This window comes from Epithele typhae (assembly GCF_022376455.1).
Source record: "Epithele typhae strain CBS 203.58 chromosome Unknown BXZ73scaffold_8, whole genome shotgun sequence".
NCBI classification, from domain to species: Eukaryota; Fungi; Basidiomycota; class Agaricomycetes; order Polyporales; family Epitheliaceae; genus Epithele; species Epithele typhae.
Window position 1 is genome coordinate 688,599 of NW_025954199.1, and position 17,951 is coordinate 706,549.

At 59.7% G+C, this 17,951-nt stretch overlaps 4 protein-coding genes across 4 annotated transcripts; all 4 read left to right on the forward strand.

Annotated features, from left to right (window-relative positions):
- Nucleotides 1-107: 107 nt before the first annotated feature.
- On the forward strand, nucleotides 108-2,504 carry BXZ73DRAFT_88593 (uncharacterized protein; the record flags this gene model as incomplete). The annotated part of the gene is given in 9 exon segments (XM_048025012.1): nucleotides 108-304; nucleotides 362-452; nucleotides 612-800; nucleotides 864-996; nucleotides 1,052-1,236; nucleotides 1,320-1,910; nucleotides 1,930-2,045; nucleotides 2,100-2,249; nucleotides 2,303-2,504. 9 exon segments carry the CDS (start codon nucleotides 108-110, stop codon nucleotides 2,502-2,504), a joined length of 1,854 nt encoding a protein of 617 aa, XP_047880770.1.
- A 320-nt stretch (nucleotides 2,505-2,824) lies between these two features.
- BXZ73DRAFT_88594 (cysteine proteinase) lies at nucleotides 2,825-7,121 on the forward strand (the record flags this gene model as incomplete). Its single annotated transcript, XM_048025013.1, has 16 exons — nucleotides 2,825-3,291; nucleotides 3,603-4,193; nucleotides 4,222-4,266; nucleotides 4,317-4,395; nucleotides 4,455-4,563; nucleotides 4,619-4,707; nucleotides 4,747-4,809; nucleotides 4,857-4,970; nucleotides 5,020-5,103; nucleotides 5,195-5,384; nucleotides 5,414-5,745; nucleotides 5,832-6,011; nucleotides 6,037-6,094; nucleotides 6,130-6,491; nucleotides 6,550-6,654; nucleotides 6,675-7,121. 16 exons carry the CDS (start codon nucleotides 2,825-2,827, stop codon nucleotides 7,119-7,121), a joined length of 3,315 nt encoding a protein of 1,104 aa, XP_047880771.1.
- Nucleotides 7,122-8,198: 1,077 nt separating this feature from the next.
- BXZ73DRAFT_88595 (dihydroxyacetone kinase) lies at nucleotides 8,199-10,745 on the forward strand (the record flags this gene model as incomplete). Its single annotated transcript, XM_048025014.1, has 11 exons — nucleotides 8,199-8,211; nucleotides 8,262-8,360; nucleotides 8,414-8,521; nucleotides 8,586-8,667; nucleotides 8,730-8,747; nucleotides 8,809-8,955; nucleotides 9,019-9,160; nucleotides 9,221-9,553; nucleotides 9,609-9,978; nucleotides 10,111-10,228; nucleotides 10,376-10,745. 11 exons carry the CDS (start codon nucleotides 8,199-8,201, stop codon nucleotides 10,743-10,745), a joined length of 1,800 nt encoding a protein of 599 aa, XP_047880772.1.
- A 3,441-nt stretch (nucleotides 10,746-14,186) lies between these two features.
- BXZ73DRAFT_88599 (MFS monosaccharide transporter) lies at nucleotides 14,187-15,960 on the forward strand (the record flags this gene model as incomplete). Its single annotated transcript, XM_048025016.1, has 4 exons — nucleotides 14,187-14,460; nucleotides 14,514-15,164; nucleotides 15,223-15,583; nucleotides 15,645-15,960. 4 exons carry the CDS (start codon nucleotides 14,187-14,189, stop codon nucleotides 15,958-15,960), a joined length of 1,602 nt encoding a protein of 533 aa, XP_047880773.1.
- Between the last annotated feature and the right edge of the window lie 1,991 nt (nucleotides 15,961-17,951).

The window sequence follows — 17,951 nt, forward strand, 5'->3', positions numbered from 1 at the left end:
GCAGTGGTGCTAGATATAGCAACCGTCTCGGACGACGGACACCAAACGCCCTTGGCCGGGCCGAGCGCAGGCTGAACTATAGCCTTCTCTTTCTACCTTCGCTATCCATGAGCAGGATCCCTCCCTCCCTAGTCTATCTGACCATCTATAATCCTACACTCAAGCCCACACTACTAGACCCAGAGAACGAAGATGCAGAGGAGCAAGCCCACGTGCTGTTCTATACTGCGCGAGAACATGCTGTTTCTAGGGATAGGATCTTGAGGCAGGTCGGCCTAGCGAAAGCTCTTGTGAACTTCTCAGAGTGAGTGTACGTGTTATAATAGACACCACAGAAACGCTATGCTGAAGGGGTGCTCAGGTTGTTCAACGGTAACCCATGCGAGAACGTCCGATCTCAAGGGAGGCGGATGATCATGTATTCGCCAGAGCCTAATTTCTGGATGCATGCTGTGAGTTTCTCCTTTTGTCTTTCCTAGGCGAATGCTTCAGGTTGCTGCATCGGAATTTGGAAAGTACATCGAGTTTTGATCTGCTGTCGTTGGACAAACCAATACACTCGAAGTCCATGCCGCCATGAGCGCTGTTCGAGCTGATGAGAAACCCTGCAGTGCTACGAGGTCGCGAAGACACCCCGCCCTCTGCCAACGAGCGCAAAGATTAAAGACAGTTCCAAGGGAAAAGCCAAAGCCAAAGAGCCAGACTCCTCTCGTCCAAATGTTCTCTACGACTATCACGACGGTTCGCTTCATGACGTCGCCTTGCGATCACATCTACAGCGAGGATACGAAGATTTCAAAGTTGGTTTATGGAAAGCTTGTCGTCTTGCCTCGCCTTACTGATCAGTATTGTGTGCTTGGAAGCTCTTGCACGGATCGTTCACGTCTAATTTATCCAGTGTTGGTCAGGAAGGCTTGGAATTACGACTAGAACGTTTTTTTACAGTGGTTGCATGGAGATGGGACCCGGAGGACGATAGTTTCGCCACTCATCTTGGTATGTGGTTTTTCAAGAGCTAATCACTTTCCCGTGGTCAACTGAACAATCACAGGGGTCCCGCGGCACCCTCTTCACCACAAACTCAATCCTATACTCGACAAGTTCTCAGCTTTGCTGCCAACAGAGCTCACAATATTTGCACTATTCCCACCATACGTGATACCCCCACGGACACAGTCTTGTCCGGCCGCTCTTATGCGGCTTATCCTCTCTCGAATCCCGCCCACTGCTACACCGGTTGCTTCTCATAAACGCCAACCATCATGGCCCCCTCCGAGCGCGGCGCTCCTCACTCCTCCCCCGAAATGAAGTCAACCCAGGCAGCGGAGCAAGGATTTTTACTCACTCTCCCTATGCCTGCCATGCCGGCTATGAACTTCAGCCTCGACGTGAAGAGCTTCAAATGGGGCTTGCCTGGAGTGCTGACGTTCGGGAAGGCAAATCCAGCGCCATCATCGCCGCCTGCCAGTTTAGCTGCCGTCGTCACTCCCCCTCTAGAGACCGCGAACTTACAACCCAACCCTTCCCAGAAGGACGCGCTGGACGTGGATCGTGCGTCGCTTCTCGAGGCGATATCAACAGAGAGCATAGGTTCATACACACGTGCAGCCTCGCCAGCTCCTTCTGCTCTCTCGAAGAGTTCACAACTCGTAGAATCAACTTCTGCGAGCGGGGTCAACACCACAACTTTTCCCGTTGAGACTCAAAGCACCCAGAACGAAGACACGCAGGTTTCGTCTCCTAATCCCCCGCAATCACTGAGCTTAGACACCGCGTCGTCTGCAAGCTCGTCTGCTTTCTTGACCACCAGGGTGCATATAGACAGCCTGGAGGACCCTCTAGTGAGCACCACAATAGCGGTACGCTTCTTAACGGTATGGTCTCCCCCCTCTACATCGAACAGTTCCTCCGTACTCATATCACCTACAGCGAGGAGAATGTACGGTTGCGATCGTTGGAGACAACGGGGAAGACATCAACCAACGAGCAGACGATGTCATTGAATTAATGGGGGAAATGGAGACGATTGTTTCGGAACAATCTCTGTGAGTGTTTCAGGACATCCACCTAACTGTCTGTTAATACGGCACCCACCGCAGTACACGCGACTCACAAATTCCGTCTGCGGCGAAGATTCTTCAGCCGAAAGACAAATGCATCGTCGCCACCGGGGATTTCTCGATGACGGGAACCGCCCCCTTCATGTCTCGATCAGAACACCTCTACAACGGACAGGAGCTCTTGCAGAGGTACGTCTCAGAGCGATCGAGGTTGAGGTCGGCGCTCACGCTTCGCCTTGTAGTGGCCTCGACATTTCCGAAGTGTTTTCTCGCGGTCAAAACCCTCAACACTGGTACATCGGGAGGCGTGGTCTCGGAGTAGCTCCGGATGGAGGTCATATAGACGGCGAGGCGTACATGGAAGTTGCTCGCAAGGAGACGACCCTAACGGATGTGGACAATGCGCTCGCTGGTGTAGTGAGGAGGTTCGCAGACCAGATGTGATGCGCCTGCCCATTCGTTTTTTCCGTCGTTTTCAGCCCTTGTCCGTGTATGACATATGAGTCGGTAACTCAGTAAGTAGTACTCGGGCCTCATTGGGGACCATGAGGCGAGCACAGCTCATGGCCAGTGGCGTGGGCGCCCTGGTGGCAAGGCGCCTAAACGGAATACGCGGCCATGTCGGGGTGGACGGTTTTCAGACTTTCGTCTTTGCCTCTACCTCTTCCACTAATGCTATGCTGACACCGCCGTCGCCATCCGCCTCTCCCTCATTGACTATCCAGGATCCCGCCAGCAGTCGCAAGAGACAACGCTCGTTATCTATGGCATCAGAGGCATCCACCTCCTCCCCAAAGCGCTCCGCCTCTCAAGATCCCCAGGCCGCCGAAGCGAACGACTCGCCGAACCCCACGATACCTACGAACACGATCACGATGACCGACAACGACATAGACGAGTACATGGCCGAGCAGGGTGAAGATCATGGCACCAACCTCCCCCAGCCCACATCATGGACTACCGCCCAAAAGCTGCAGCACGTGGAGGAAGGCGTGAAAGAGGATATGGTCCCGGGGGCAACTTGGTATGTTGTGTCGAGGAGATGGTACCAGCGATGGAGGAAGGCCATGACAGGCGAGGAAGACAAAGAGGGCGTGCTAGACGAACAGGACGTCGGACCGGTGGACAACAGCGCGCTCTGCAGTGCGTCTGGGGAAGTCATAACCTCTCTGGTCGAACACGTCGATTGCGAGTTCGTGCCGGACCGGGTGTGGCGGTTGTTCGAGGAATGGTGCGTACAAGTCCCGTTCCCTGTTGATGTCGTTGTTCCGTGGATTGGCGTCCAAAGCTTCCGCAGGTGGCGGATGGCGGGTGGCGAGCTCCAATGAAATCAGGGTCATCTCCGCTGGTGTGCGACATGCACCAACCTCTGCACGCCCATTGTGTGTGCACAGTTTCACACGTATTCTTAATGAGGCACCGCGGGGGTCATCGGGATGTACCTTTCATCTTCACTTGGCAGACGAGCATGAGCTGGACCGTGACTCTGAGGCGACGCCTATGTCCCAATCTGACGAAACTGATATCATCCCTGTCTCGCAGGTATGGGACACCCAAGTTCCCGCTTCCACGCAAAGTCGTGCAGCGTGGCCTTGCACAAGAGACGGCCCTAGAGCTCTGTCCACCTTCATTCAATATTCACATCATCTCTACCTCGAGCATCCCTGGGCAGGCACTTCCGCCGACAACGGTTACAGTCTCTTCAGCGGACAAGGTCAGCAATGCATGCAGGGCCTTCGCGGAAGCCATGGACGCGAGCAAGGCTGAAGGTGGACAGTACCGAGTGTGGCGAATCCCATCGAGCACAACTCTGAACTCCATATTCATCCCCGTGGATGCCTTCCGAAAAAGTGGCGTGATGCTGCTCAATGGCGAGGAGGGTGTGGTTGAAGACGAGTTTGTGGATTCCGGAGAGGCCTTCGCGGTGGAGTTCATGTCGTCTGGAAACTGGCTTGTCGATGCCTCCAACTTCGGTCCCCCGCCACCTGCCCCAGTTTCTGTCCTGCCCCTGACCCAAACTGCTCAACCCGCTCCGCTCTTCAAGCCGTCATCCGACTTTGTCTCGAAGCTGGAGCAGAGGACTTTACCGACCGTCAGTGTCACTGCAACGTCCCCGTTCAAACCCAATGCCGTGTTTCTGTCGCGAAACCTGGGCCTTCAGCGCGCACAAGGCTCAAGAGCCTGGAACCATGGGTCTCGGGAACATGTGAGTCGTTGATTACACAACGTATGAGGTCTGCTGCTGAGCGACCGCAGGGGAAACACGTGCTTCATGAACTCTGCCATCCAATGCCTCGTCCATACCCCAGAACTCATGGATTACTTCCTTGCCGGCGTATTCGAGGAGGAACTCAACCCGGAAACCCACTCGGCATGCATGGCGCGATCGCAAAGGCCTTCGGTGCTCTTCTGCATCGAATCTGGGATACCGATGCGGTGTCTTCACACTACACGCCTCGCGAATTCAAGCAGACATTGCAGCGTTTTGCTCCGCAGTTCAGTGGTATCAGCAGCACGACTCGCAAGAGCTCGTCGCGTTCCTTCTGGATGGACTCCAGAAGACTTGAACCGCGTGCTCCAGAAACCATACGTCGAGAAGCCTGATTGGGAGGGTGGAGGTGACAAGGAGCTTGTCGAGCTCGCGAATGTCTCATGGGAGGGTATATGAAGCGTAACGACAGCGTAGTTGTCGATTTGTTTCAAGGCCAGTATCAGAGCACCTTGGTATGCCCCGAGTGCGAGAAGGTGTGTAATTGTCGACGTCATTTGTACAACGCAGGCTGAAAGGTCTACTAGGTCTCCATTACTTTTGATCCTTTCATGTACCTCACTTTGCCCCTGCCTGTTAAGAAGAAGTGGCAACACACCGTCTTCTACATCCCTTGGGATCTCAGCAAACCCCACATGAGGGTAAGTGTCATACTTTGAACGCTAAGGGTTTACTGATCTTCTCTGGTAGATTCCTGTGGAGCTCAACCGAGACTCGTCGTTCAAGGAAGTTCGTCAGTTGCTTGGTCGATGGATGGACACCAACCCAGACCATGTAAGAAGAGTCGTGATTCATACGAGACGTGCTCATCATGACACCATTCGTAGCTCCTTACCTTGGAAGTCTTCAACCACCGTTCTACAAGAACCTTGATGATACTGTGCCATGCGACGAGATGTCGGACAACGACATCATCGTTTGCTTTGAACTTCCGTGTCATTCCCAGCAGGGAAGGAATTACTCGCCGCAGCCCGATGATCCCTTCATTGTCGCGGTGTTCGCCCAGGACTCTAAACTTTCCACCAACGGCATCGGGCGCGGCTCGACTCTTTTGGGTATCCGTTCGTTGTCCCCGTAACCCAAGAGCAAGCAAAAGATCCTGAAGCGATGTACGATGTTGTCGCAGAGCGCCTACAACGCTGGACTGCTCACGCTCGCGATCTTTCGACCTGGGTGCAAGGCCGGACAGACGACATGGAACCCGTCCAGATTCCCATCTCTACCCCGATACGCGATGCTGTCGCCGAGATCACAGAAAACGGCGACGTTGTCACTGTCGAACCTGCTCCAGAGGAAGGCGACATCGTCGATGAGAAGGCCGTTGTGGTGCAGCAAGCGGACGAAGACGCGGAGATGTGTGAACAGGACAACGTGCCGCGCAAGACCGGTTTCAAGCGGGAGGTCTTCAGGTTGCGCGTGCAGAAGAGCACGCAGCCGCTTGGGATCGGCACAACACGTTCGGATCGAATGCTACACGCTCCGATGCCTTGGACGAACGCAAGGCCAAATCGAAGGATGGAACGCTGCTTCTCCCTCACGACGTGTTCTACATTGAGTTCGACGAAACAATCAAGTCGTACTACTTCGGCGACGAGCGGAATCGGTACAGCTACGCTCTCTGGGATACGTGGGAGGAGTTCGTCCATCCAGAGCTCGCGGCATCGCGCCAGGCGGCGACGACGGTCAAGAAGAAGGGTCAGTCTCCAGGACTGCCTCGACGAGTTCACGCGGGAGGAGAAGCTGGGCGAAGACGACCTGTGGTACTGTCCGCGCTGCAAGAAGCACCAGCAGGCTACGAAGCGTTCGACCTATGGAAGGTGCCGGACGTGCTTGTCGTACACCTGAAGAGGTTCAGCAACAGCCGGATGCTCCGCGACAAGATCGACGCCTTCGTCGACTTCCCGACCGAGGGCCTCGATCTTACAGCAATGGTCGGGGAACGGTCCACCGGCAACAAGCTGAAGGCGCAGGGCGCGGACGTTGAGGCGCTTGGGTTGACGGATCTGGAGGAGCCGCTTGTGTATGACTTGTTCGCGGTGGACGAGCACATGGGTGGACTGGGCGGCGGGCATTACCGCGCTTACGCGCTAAACCACGTCACCGGCAAGTGGTATCACTTCGACGACTCGTACGTCACACCATCGTCGGCGGACAAGGCAGTGGTGAGCGGCCCTCGTACTTGCGCATGGTGCATGTGGAGACTGAACCTCTGCTTTCTAGAACGCGAACGCATACCTCCTCTTCTACCGTCGGCGGACCTCTCGCCCGCTCGGCGGCAAGAGCACGAGAAGATTTCTGCGGCGCAGGCTCTACAGCAGAACCCACGTCAGGCCACTCCCATCCAGGACATCCAGCTGCCCACACCGCCCGACGAAGACTCGCAGTCGGCAGGCTCGCAGCGGCACAGCGCAAGCGGGAAGCAGCCAGCTAGCTGGCCGACGCCAAACTCGTCGTCGCGCGGGTCGCCGCCTCCTCCGCTGGAAACGACGGGCGAGAATGTGTCATACGGCTTTACACTCTTCGATCCGATGACCCGGTCGTCAGCGGACTACCCTGAGGTGTCGTCGCGGGGCTCGCCGAGCTCGGTGGACGCCGAGCCCGATTTGGAGGACATCGACGACGACGTGGATGGACCGTTCTCGGACGAGCATGTGCTGCGTATGGGAAACGGGGGCGGGCCAGTCGACGACGACGAGGTCCCGGACGTGACGATGCTGACTCCAGCAGAGTCCGAGGTGGAGGACAACGATGACCATATCCCGGGGTATTCGCCGCAGTGGCGAGGTCATTGAGATTGAGACGCATGGAATGGACAGGCGGCGGAGTGGCAGTTAGACTGAGCTAATGAGTAAGTTCTGGTCGAAAGTAGAACAGCAGCATGTAATTTCGGACCGTCGACAATGATTCGTGTATCACTAAGGTGGCGGACACCAGGAACCGACATGGTTTAGGTAGCGGGCGCCCACGGCGACGACGAGCTAAGGCTCCCGGCTCACACCCTTGTTCGGCATTGGGCTGCGGGACGTGTAGTGCAGACTCGTAGGAAGGCTTCCCAGGAAACATAATTTAATTTCATGGACATGGGCACTTCTATAGCTTTTTTTCCGCATTTCTAATAATGTCGGAATCGCATTTTTGATGCAATTGGGAGTCCAACGGTCCGCGGCAGGTAGAAATTGAAACATAAACGCCATATCACGTGGTATGAGCGCTGGCTGCAGCCAATCCACATCCGCAGCACTGCACTGTGATGGCTCAGGCTGTATGGCCCACTGTAGCATGGAAGCCATACACTACCTCGGCCATTGCATGAGTCAAATAAATTTCAATAAACTCTTCATTCCTTCCATCGAGTTGCAGCACTGACTCAAATTCGCATCGACAAGTCGATATTGAAAAGCGCCATAGGCGCCGGTTACATAACCTGTCGGTTCTGGTGTCCGCCACTTAGCATGCAGCGCTGGTCTCGATGCTTGGGCGCGGCGAATGGACGGCATTTGGTAGTCTTGCCACGCACCAGTGGGCGACGTTCCTAGGGTCACAGGTCGCAGCCAAGCGGGAGAGAACACGTGCGGGATTGGAGGGCCTATGGAGGGGGTCGGATGGTGTCGGACTGCGCTGCCGCACTCCGGCGCACTAGGATTTCGCCCGCGTTCATCAATGGGTAGTCCGGCACTGGCTGGGTCACAAGCACCGTGGAACGTGCACGCGACGGGGAGTCGGGGCCCGCCGTTCACTGCCAAAGTCTAAAGAGCACTCTGGGCAGACCTCATAAGCCCCTGGGACACCTACCTCTCCGTCTGTAGTAGCACCTCCATCTCCCTCGTGTCCCCTGCCGCTCTCCCTGTTTGACCACCCACACCGCGGCCATGTCTGTCCAGGGTGAGTGTGGCCGACGTTCGGTGCGCCCGACGATCTGACGCGCGGCTCAGCGAAGCACTTCCTCAACAACCCTGACACCCTTGTCCTGGACTCCCTCCACGGCCTCTGCGCCCTCAACCCCCAGCTTGCGCTCGACACAGAAAACAAAGGTGTGTGGTCTTGCGATCTCCCAGAGCCACACTCATCGTATCGTACGTCGCAGTCGTCTATGTTGCGTCTCCTGACTCCTCGAAGGTCGCGCTCATCTGCGGTGGTGGTTCCGGCCACGAGCCCTCCCATGCCGGCTTTGTCGGCGACGGCATCCTCTCTGGTAAGCATCCCGCTGAGTATCTGTGCCTGTCGAGCGATCTTCGAGCCCGAATCCGCACCTCCAGCGGCTGTATGCGGTAGCATCTTCGCATCGCCCAACCCTGCCCAGGTCAGGCGCGGCATCGATCTCGTCGGGAACGACAAGGGGTGAGCCCCTGCTTTTCCACTGAGCTCCTACGCTCCCAACCTAACCCCTCCGTTCTCCCAAGGACCGTAATCATCGTCAAGTGAGTGCCCTGGCACTTCCTCGTGCGTGCGCGCAGTCATGTCTGACGAGCACTCGAATAGGAACTACACGGGCGACATCCTCAACTTCGGGCTCGCGAAGGAGCAGTACGCCGCCGATCACCCAGACCGGGCCGAACGCGTCAAGTTCGTTATCGTGGGCGACGACGTTGCTGTCGGCAAGACCCAAGGCAAGATCGTCGGCCGCAGGTGCGCACGCGGATCCCCGCCACCTGCTTTCTCGACGTAATCGCTGACGCATGCCGCGCACAGAGGCCTCGCCGGCACCTGTATCGTTTACAAGATTGCCGGTGCGCTCGCGAAGCGCGGCGCGAGCCTCGATGAGGTCTACAACACCGCCCAATGGGTCGCCTCGCGCGTCGGCACCATCGGCGTCGGGTTGGAGCATTGCCATGTGCGTCGTGTGTGATCATTGCGCGCTGCATATAGGCCTCTGACGCTCGGTGGGGTTTAGGTTCCTGGAACCGCGGCAGGCGAGTCGCACTTGGGCCAGTCGGAGATTGAGATTGGTATGGGTATCCACAACGAGCCGGGACACCGTCGTCTCTCCCCGGTCCCTCCGCTCAAAGAGCTCCTCCCTCAGCTCGTGGAATTCCTCACAACGACCACCGACCCTGAACGGTCATTCCTTCCATTCAAGAACGACGGCACCGACCGTGTCGTGCTTCTCGTCAACAACCTGGGTGGCGTGAGCGAACTTGAGCTTGCGAATGTTGCCGGCGAGGCTCGTCGCGCGCTCGAAGCGAAGGGCGCGAAGATTGAGCGCATCGTCTCTGGCACTTTCATGGTGTGTGGCCATACACGGTCGCTCAGGCCCGCTCTCACAACGAATAAATTTTCAGACTAGTCTCAACATGCCCGGCTTCTCCGTCACGACCCTGCTCCTTCCCTCGGCGGGCGAAACGGGCGCCCCGGATGGCTCTCTCCTTCTTTCGCTCTTCGACGAGCCGGCAAACGTGCCCGGCTGGAAGTGGTCTTCCTGTGCCTCGCCCCCCGCAATCGACACGATCGGCACCGGTGCGAAGAAAGCGGCGTCGACGACCAAAGAGGCCGCGGCGGTGATCAGCCTCCGCGCGGATGACCCGCAGCGGTTCAACGCCGCGATCGAGCGCGCGTGCAAGGCCCTTGCGGACGCGGAGCCCGAAATCACGCGGATGGACAACATCGCGGGAGACGGCGATTGCGGGCTGACGCTCAAGGCCGGAGCTGGAGGTGTGCCTTCTTTCAAATATGTTTCTAGCGTTCAGCCTTTCGGGCTCGCTCGGCTACCGTCGCGCGTTCTCCGGGGTGCGCGCATGTGTTTTCGGCCCGAGGCTGACCGTGTGTGTTCCTGCCTCTGTGCAGCCGTGCTCAAGGGCCTCCAGGAGGGACGGATCTCGGGCGAGGACGTCACACGGTCTGTCATCGCAGTCGCAAAGGTTGCGGAGGAGCAGATGGGCGGAACGAGCGGCGCGCTTTACTCGTGAGTCCTTCGCAGCGTCGTCGCAGATCGTCGCAGATCGGAAAGCAACTGACCGGCCCGCTCTCCCGCACCGCCTTCATCCACGGCACGAATGGCAACTTGAATGCGCGGCTTGTGCGACCGACGACACCGCGACACGCACGGCAGGATCTTCTTCTCCGCGCTCGCCCAAGGCCTCCAGGCCAACGCCGCGGGCGCGCAGACGGTCTCGCCCGCGCTGTGGTCCGCGGCGCTCTCGGCGGCGCTCGCGAAGCTGTACACCTACACGCGAGCGCGGCCGCCCAGCCGCACTCTCGTCGACCCTCTCGCCGCGTTCGTCGGCGCGCTCGAGGGGTCGAAGGGCGCGGACTTCGCGGGCGCTGCGAAGGGCGCGGGCGAAGCTGCGCTGGCGACGCGGGACCTCGAGGCCAAGGCCGGGCGGAGCGCGTATGTCGAGGGCGACCGGCTGAAGGCGGAGCGCGTGGCGGACCCGGGCGCGTGGGGCGTGAAGGTGGTCGTGGAGAGCTTGCTTGGCTGAACGGGGCTACATACGAGGCAAGAGAGAATGGACGAGCGGATGGAGCGGGAGTCGCAAGTGAATTTGTAGGCATGAAAATGTGTGTGTACGATATGCGGCGGCTTGGCTTGGGACGAATGTTCGAATGTACGATGCGCGACTGTCGCTCGAGCGAGGCGTTGGCTGGTCTCGTTATGTCTAGAGCGGGGGGTGCGCCGTAAATTGCTTGATGTGCGGCTTTTCGGTCCCGCCGGGCGTTCGGCCTCCGAGAGTTGTGTGGCCAGCCACAGCTGCGGGGAAGGCACCAGAGTGGGCGATCGTTATAATAAATGAGCGGGCTAAATGTCCGCGTGCGCCCAGGCGATCGATCGTCCTGCGAGCACAGTTAACATCTCTGGTGGCTCACGCACGGCAAGCGAGTGCGGTCGACAACGTCTCGCACACGCTCTCTCTCTGGCACGACAGATCTAGTTGGGAGCAGGTCCGGCACGCACGCGTCATGTGCCCCCACGGCCGCAACAGACGACGCGCGGGTCGGGCGACGCGCGAGTGTGCGGTGCTGACCAGCGACCACCTGGTATCCCGGAGGTGGCTGCACCGTGCACCGCACCCACCGCGGTGGCGGTTTGTCGTCGACCAGGCGATCGTCGCCCGGACGAGCGCCGCAGCCGCTCGACGTGTGTTAGTGCGTCGGGTGGCGGAGCGCGGGGGAGCGGGTGGCGGGCGGACGGTGATCGCGCGCGCGGGTTGTTGGCGCGTGAACGCGGTTTATGCGACACCGCACTTTCAGGCGGGGCTGGGTCTGGAAGCTGAGGAAGGGTTGAGGCAGAAAGTTGATGTCAAATCGTTTGTTTTGCGCGGGTAGAGGTTATGCGGCAGGATATCGACAGGCGCGATGCGTTGATGCTGTAGTGAGTCCAGACGTCGTCTCAGTAGGGATAACTGAGTGTAGTTGGAGGGGGCGTTGAGAGCATGGCTTGATGTGCGCGTGCGAAAGGAGTGGACACCCATGACGTCATCTTATCCTCCTGCTCTAGTCCCACCCGCAACAGCCCGCAACGCCCGTGAAATCCGCCGTGCTAGCGTAGATGGCACGGTGTAAACCGCCGGATGGAATACTTGGAGTGGTAGGCACAAGTTTCAATATCAGAAGGAAGAAAGGGTTGGACGGTCACAGGAAAACCATCACGGAGTCCCAGCACCCGAAACAGTGGACGGACGGACGACCATCAGCGCAAAGAACGATCATTGTGAGCTGGCCACAGAACTCAGCCGTAAGTGCGTTGATGCGCGGCGGGGTGTCGGTTTTGGGAGCGCGGTCTCAGCTGGACACGTCCGCGTGGACCGCGCAAAGAAGTGAATCCGACCGGGGGGTTCGTTCGTCGCACGGAGTCGCTTGAGCTCGAAGCGGCGGCGGGCGGTGTGCAGCCTGCGAGGCGCGCCCTGAAGGCCTGACTGGTGCCCCGCAAGGCACGCGATCGCGTAGGGTTCAGGTGCGTCTTACCAGAAGCACGGAGACTCGCGCGCGGGGGCATAGTCAGATGGTTGATGGCTATGCCTGTCGAGGGTGCTGTGTGGATCAAGGGTCGAGAACGCTTGTGCGTACTTGACCCCGAACTTGTGTACATCCAGCCTGGCCACCCTTCGAAGTATCGGGGGGCAGACCGAGGCTGATCGGTGACCGTCGTGTGCACGCTGAAGCTCGCCTTCGCCGTTCGGCCCCGAGGGGAAACACATGCGTGGGTCTTGGCGGCAGGAACGCGTGGGTCGTCCGCCGTTCGCGGAGATGGGGCGCGGGTGGAAGGGAGGAAAAAGAAGTCGGCAGCGGTGCGCGCGACGCGACCACAGAGGGTGGTTCCTGAGCCGGGCGTCGGATGATGAGTGGATGATGGGTGCGCGCAGCCGACGAGCCCTCCCCGCGTCTGACGGGAGAAAAAAGTGTGGAGAGCAGGTGGGTGCCCCACGGGACGTGATGGACCGTGGTGTTGGGACGCGGGTGCTGGTGCGGGGTAGGCCAGGGTAGGCTGCCGAGGACGTTTGGTGCGAGGGTGGTAGGTCGCGGCTAGCTTGGTTTGGCGGGAGGACAGCACGAGACTCGGACATCGATCAGCACCAGGAGGCGGCGATAAGTCCGGCGCATCTGGGGTCGACAGCGGGGAGGCGTTCAGGAGGTCAATTTGCGTCCAGTGCGAGACGTTTTCGATGAAAGGCCTGCGCAGCGAGCCCAGACGGTTCGGGCGCCGTGGGGGATGGATGGATGGGCCGCGGGCGAGGGTGGGCGACCGGGCGCGCAAGCCCCGAGCGACGTTCCTGAACGGCCCCGCTTTCGGATCAGACGCGCGCTCCGGGCTCTCTGCAGCGTTGTGGAGGTTTGGGTTCGAAATGGTGCTCTCCATGTCGCCACTGCTTTCGCCACCCTCGCGTTGCCGTTGCGGTTTCGCTCTGGCAGTGGCACGCAGGGCGCGGTATGGCAGAGGGCGCGACGGTAAACGTTCGAGGCGCGCCGGGGGCTGCGGATCTTCGTCCAGCGAGCGGCGCGACGGTTCACCACGCCCGGTGAGCCTTCCGGGAGCCGTGAGGGCCTAGCCGGTGACCGTTCCGTTGGACGTGCTCAGGCGGGGGACGAGCTGGGACGAGGCCCCTCCGCCGGCCAATCACCGTTCCCGACGGGTCGGCGAGCAAACGCGTCGCGAGCGGGCCCAGGCGGGGAAGTGCCTGAACGAGAGGTCCTGGGCACGGGCAGTGGGCACAGGCGTCGGGGAGGACGCATGGTCGCCTGGGGTGAAGACGCGTTTCACGGCGGAGGCGACGACGGCAAGCCCGACGACGCGCCCACCGCCAGCAGCGATCGGGACCGGCTGTCGGCCCTCGCGCCGGGTCCCGCGCCGTGGCTACAGTCGGCGTCGCGCTCGCGCCGGGGACGAGCACGGACGGGTCTTGACAAGTTCGAGCTTGAGGACTGGTGCGGCAGGAGGAGGGCTACCGAGCGCGATTGGCGAGCGACGGGGCATCAATGGCACGGATCTGCGTGCTCAGAGCACGCGGACGGGCAGCCATCAGCGACGCCGACGCGGGCGAATGCACATTGCGAGGAGCGATCGCCGCGTCCGCGCGGGCGAATGCAGGCGAGGGGCGGGGGCGGGAGAGGGCACCGCGGGGCGTCGGTGTGCGCGGTGGGCGCGGTGGGCAGACGAAGGGGGCCAGCGCGGGCGAGGGCGGGGTGCGGGGCGCGGGTGCGGGGTGCGGGGACGGCGGGCGTGGGGCGCCTCTGGGGTTAATCTGATCTGGCTGATGGCCCACATGGGATGGAGCGACGGGCGCCTGCTCGTCGCCCTCCTCTTGGCTCGAACGACTCCCTGCTCGGGTATAAAATGACCTCGCCCGCCGCCCTTCCCCGCTCGTGGTTCGCTCGTCCACTCCCCACACCCGACCCGCCTCTCTCCCAACGCATCTTCCCCAATCATGCCTGGCGGTCCCGTTGCAACCGGCGCCGGTATCGGTGTCTCCGGCGGCAAGAACAAGCTCGCCGGAATCTTCATGACCGCCTTCGCCGCCTTTGGTGGTATCCTCTTTGGCTACGACACCGGTGTCATCTCCGGCATCAAGGAGATGAAGGACTTCCTCACCGTCTTCGGTGTGCCCACCACCAACGTCGCCACCTACCCGTTCGGCTACTTCCTCCCCTCCTCCCGCGAGTCCCTCATCGTCTCCATCCTCTCCGCCGGTACCTTCTTCGGTCAGTCTCTCTCTACTCTCCTGTCCCTGCCCCTCTCACCCGCATACACACAGGTGCTCTCCTCGGCGCTCCCGTCGCTGACATCTTGGGCCGTCGCCTCGGCATCGTCGCCTCATGCCTCGTCTTCTGCCTCGGTGTTGCCCTCCAGACCGCCGCTCTCACCATCCCCACCTTCGTCGTCGGCCGTGTCTTCGCCGGTCTCGGTGTCGGTCTCGTCTCCACCCTCGTCCCCATGTACCAGTCCGAGTGCGCCCCCAAGTGGATCCGTGGTGCCATCGTCGCCGGCTACCAGTGGGCCATCACCATCGGTCTCCTCCTCGCCGCCGTCATCAACAACGCGACCAAGGACTTTGACAACCACTCCGCCTGGCGCATTCCCATCGCCATTCAGTTCATCTGGGCTTTCGTCCTCGTCGTTGGTATGCTCTACCTCCCCGAGTCTCCTCGCTGGCTCGTCAAGAAGGGCCGTGACGTTCAGGCCGCCGCCTCCCTCGCCCGCATCACCTCCCTCTCCAAGGACGACCCCGAGATCGAGAGTGAGTTGAACGACATCCGTGCTGCCCTCAAGGAGGAGCAGGACCGCGGCGAGGGTTCATACGCCGACTGCTTCAAGCCCTCCCACAACAAGATCCTCCTCCGTACCCTCACCGGTATCTTCATCCAGGCGTGGCAGCAGCTCACCGGTATCAACTTCATCTTCTACTGTAAGTTCCCTTCCCTGATCTACGCCCGTGAGATCCCCACCCTAATCTTCCCACCCAGACGGCACCACCTTCTTCCAGAACTCGGGCATCTCCAACGCCTTCCTCATCTCGATTGCCACCAACATCGTCAACGTGTTCGCTACCCTCCCCGGCATGTGGGGTGTCGAGCGCTTCGGCCGTCGTTCCCTCCTCCTTTGGGGTGCCGCGCTCATGTGTGTCTGCGAGTACCTCGTCGCCATCATCGGTGTCACCATCTCGATCGAGAACCACGCCGGCCAGCAGGCGCTCATCGCCCTTGTCTGCATCTACATTGCTGGCTTCGCGTCCACCTGGGGTCCGATCGCCTGGGTCCTTACCGGCGAGATCTTCCCGCTCAACGTTCGTGCTAAGGGCATGTCCATGTCCACCGCCTCCAACTGGTATGTTTCTCCGTTCTTGTCTGCTCACGTGAGGATGTGTCTGATCGACCGTCTCTCACAGGCTCTGGAACTTCGCCATCGGTTACGCCACCCCCTACATGGTCAACACCGGCCCTGGCAACGCGGGCCTCGGTGTCAAGGTGTTCTTCATTTGGGGCTCGACTTGCGCTGGATGCTGGGTCTTCACCTACTTCTGCGTGCCAGAGACCAAGGGTCTCTCGCTCGAGCAGATCGACCTCCTCTACCAGAACTCGACCCCTCTCACCTCCCGGCGCTACCGCGAGGAGATCCTTGCCCAGGACATCCACGTCGGCGACATCAAGGAGGACCACCAGCACCACGACCACGTCGACGAGAAGACGCAGGAGACCGTGTAAAGCTGCTCTTCCGTCTGAACGCTACCTTTATGTCCCCCGCGTTGTGTACGATTCGTAGGCGCCTCTTCCTAATCCTCCCACCCCCTTACGAGCACGTAGTTGTAATGTGTAACGAGTACCTCACGACCGTCACAGCATCCACCTCATCCCTCTGTTTCCACCACTTCTCTCATCGGATGTTTTGGGCGTTTCCCCTCCACACCCCTTATTCCTATCGTACGTGTGGGTCGCTCATCCTGCATGCCAGTGCTGCACTCGCACGGATTTGCGTGCGGACCTTGCGGTGTCTTTATACCTCTCGGAGCCCGGAGTATCTGGTTCATGTAGTGGCTTGGGCAAAATGACAGTGTTCTCTCTGCTGCTTACGCTTATCTTGTGTGTCTTTGGGTGGCAGCCGTCGTTTTATTTTACGGGAAGGCGCTTGGACAGCCTGATCTAGTAGGCTGCGGCCAACCACATCCACGTCACCTAGGTGCGCTCCCTCAGGCTCCCTCGTGCGGGGAGGTTGGATATACACGATTAACCTTTGTTGGATACAGCCACAGATCGCCTGTGCGGCGCATGACCGGTATTTGTAACGCGAGCCATTGGCATGATTCCGCGCGAGTGGGCCAGAAATAGTACGCAGAGCACCCAGGCGTCCGCGCTATAGGCTCGATGGTGACTGAACGCGTCTACACGGACGCCAGTGGGTCCAGATCGCAGACGGACATCGTGACCACGACCGTGTGGCTCCTCGACATCGACCGCCCGAAGGAGCACCGCGACGCGATCCTTTCGCACGCGTGGGACCTCGAGGGCGAGCTGACGTTCTAGGACCCGCGCGCGATCCAGGACGAGGTCGCGAGGGAGGCAAGCTCGGGGCTCAAGAGCTCAAGCGGCGCCTCTCCAAGCTTATGTTTCAAGTTTCAAGAGCGCGCTCGCCCCGTCCGCACCGCACTCTGCCTCTTCCTGCTCCGCTCCGTCTTCCTCTGCAACCGCCTCCTCGTCCTCGCACTCGCACTCCTAACGGGCGCGAAGACGCGGTGCTACGGCGCGCGTCGGTCGAGGTGCGCGGGGTACTGCCGCATCGACAAGCGGCCGCGGCGGACGTCTGCTTTGCCTTCCTCGTGGCCGTCGCGGGAGACAACCCGCGCGCGCGAGGCGCAGGGTTCCGGTGGAGCCGGTGGGTGCGGGTGCATCGGATGCTGTCAAGCGGCTCTGACCAGGGTGCGTCTGATGTCGACGATGGGGGTTGCTCCCCTATCCCGAATGTGTTTTGCCTCCTCCTGTGTTGTTTTTCATCGGAGTCTTCCATTAGGGGAGTCTATCAGTCAGTAAAAGAGAGGAGTCATCGCAAAAGCTGGCCAAACTGATGGATACTTGTCGCTTGACTCCTCGCACGTATCTACGCTCTGTTTTTCGTTCAAGGGCTTCATCATTGGGAAGAAGTATGCTTGGATGGATCCGGGAGGGGATAAAGGCGTTTCTTAGATGCTGCATATGTTGTAGTTACAAGGATACGATAGTATCAACTCCGGCCGTACTTGCCCTCGCCCTCCCAGCGCCGTTCGACGACGAGAGCGTTGCTTTCACCATACTAACACAAGGGAATGGCATTGTTATCAAAGGGTTCACATAATCGGAGTCGTGACTTCTGTGGCCGAACGATCTGCTGAGCAGCAAATGACACATTTGCCTCCGAGATAATCTAGATTCATTTTGGATGGGAATATCTGGCATGCATCATCACACCCTAAGGGCCGCGTGCCACTCCGTGGGTAAGATCGTCTATGCGCCCGCGGCGTTGGCCTGAAGGCCTTGTGCGAGTGCCAAGAGAGACAATACTGTCGTGTGTGTCGTGGTGCCATTCGTGCGGTGGATAATGGCAGTGCGGAAGAGCGGGCTGCTTCCCGGACGGCGCGGAGCACAACGCGCCGCTCGTTCCACTCATCTGTCTAACTTCCGCAACTGTGACGACGGACCGCGTGACGTCCTCACCCGAGATCTAT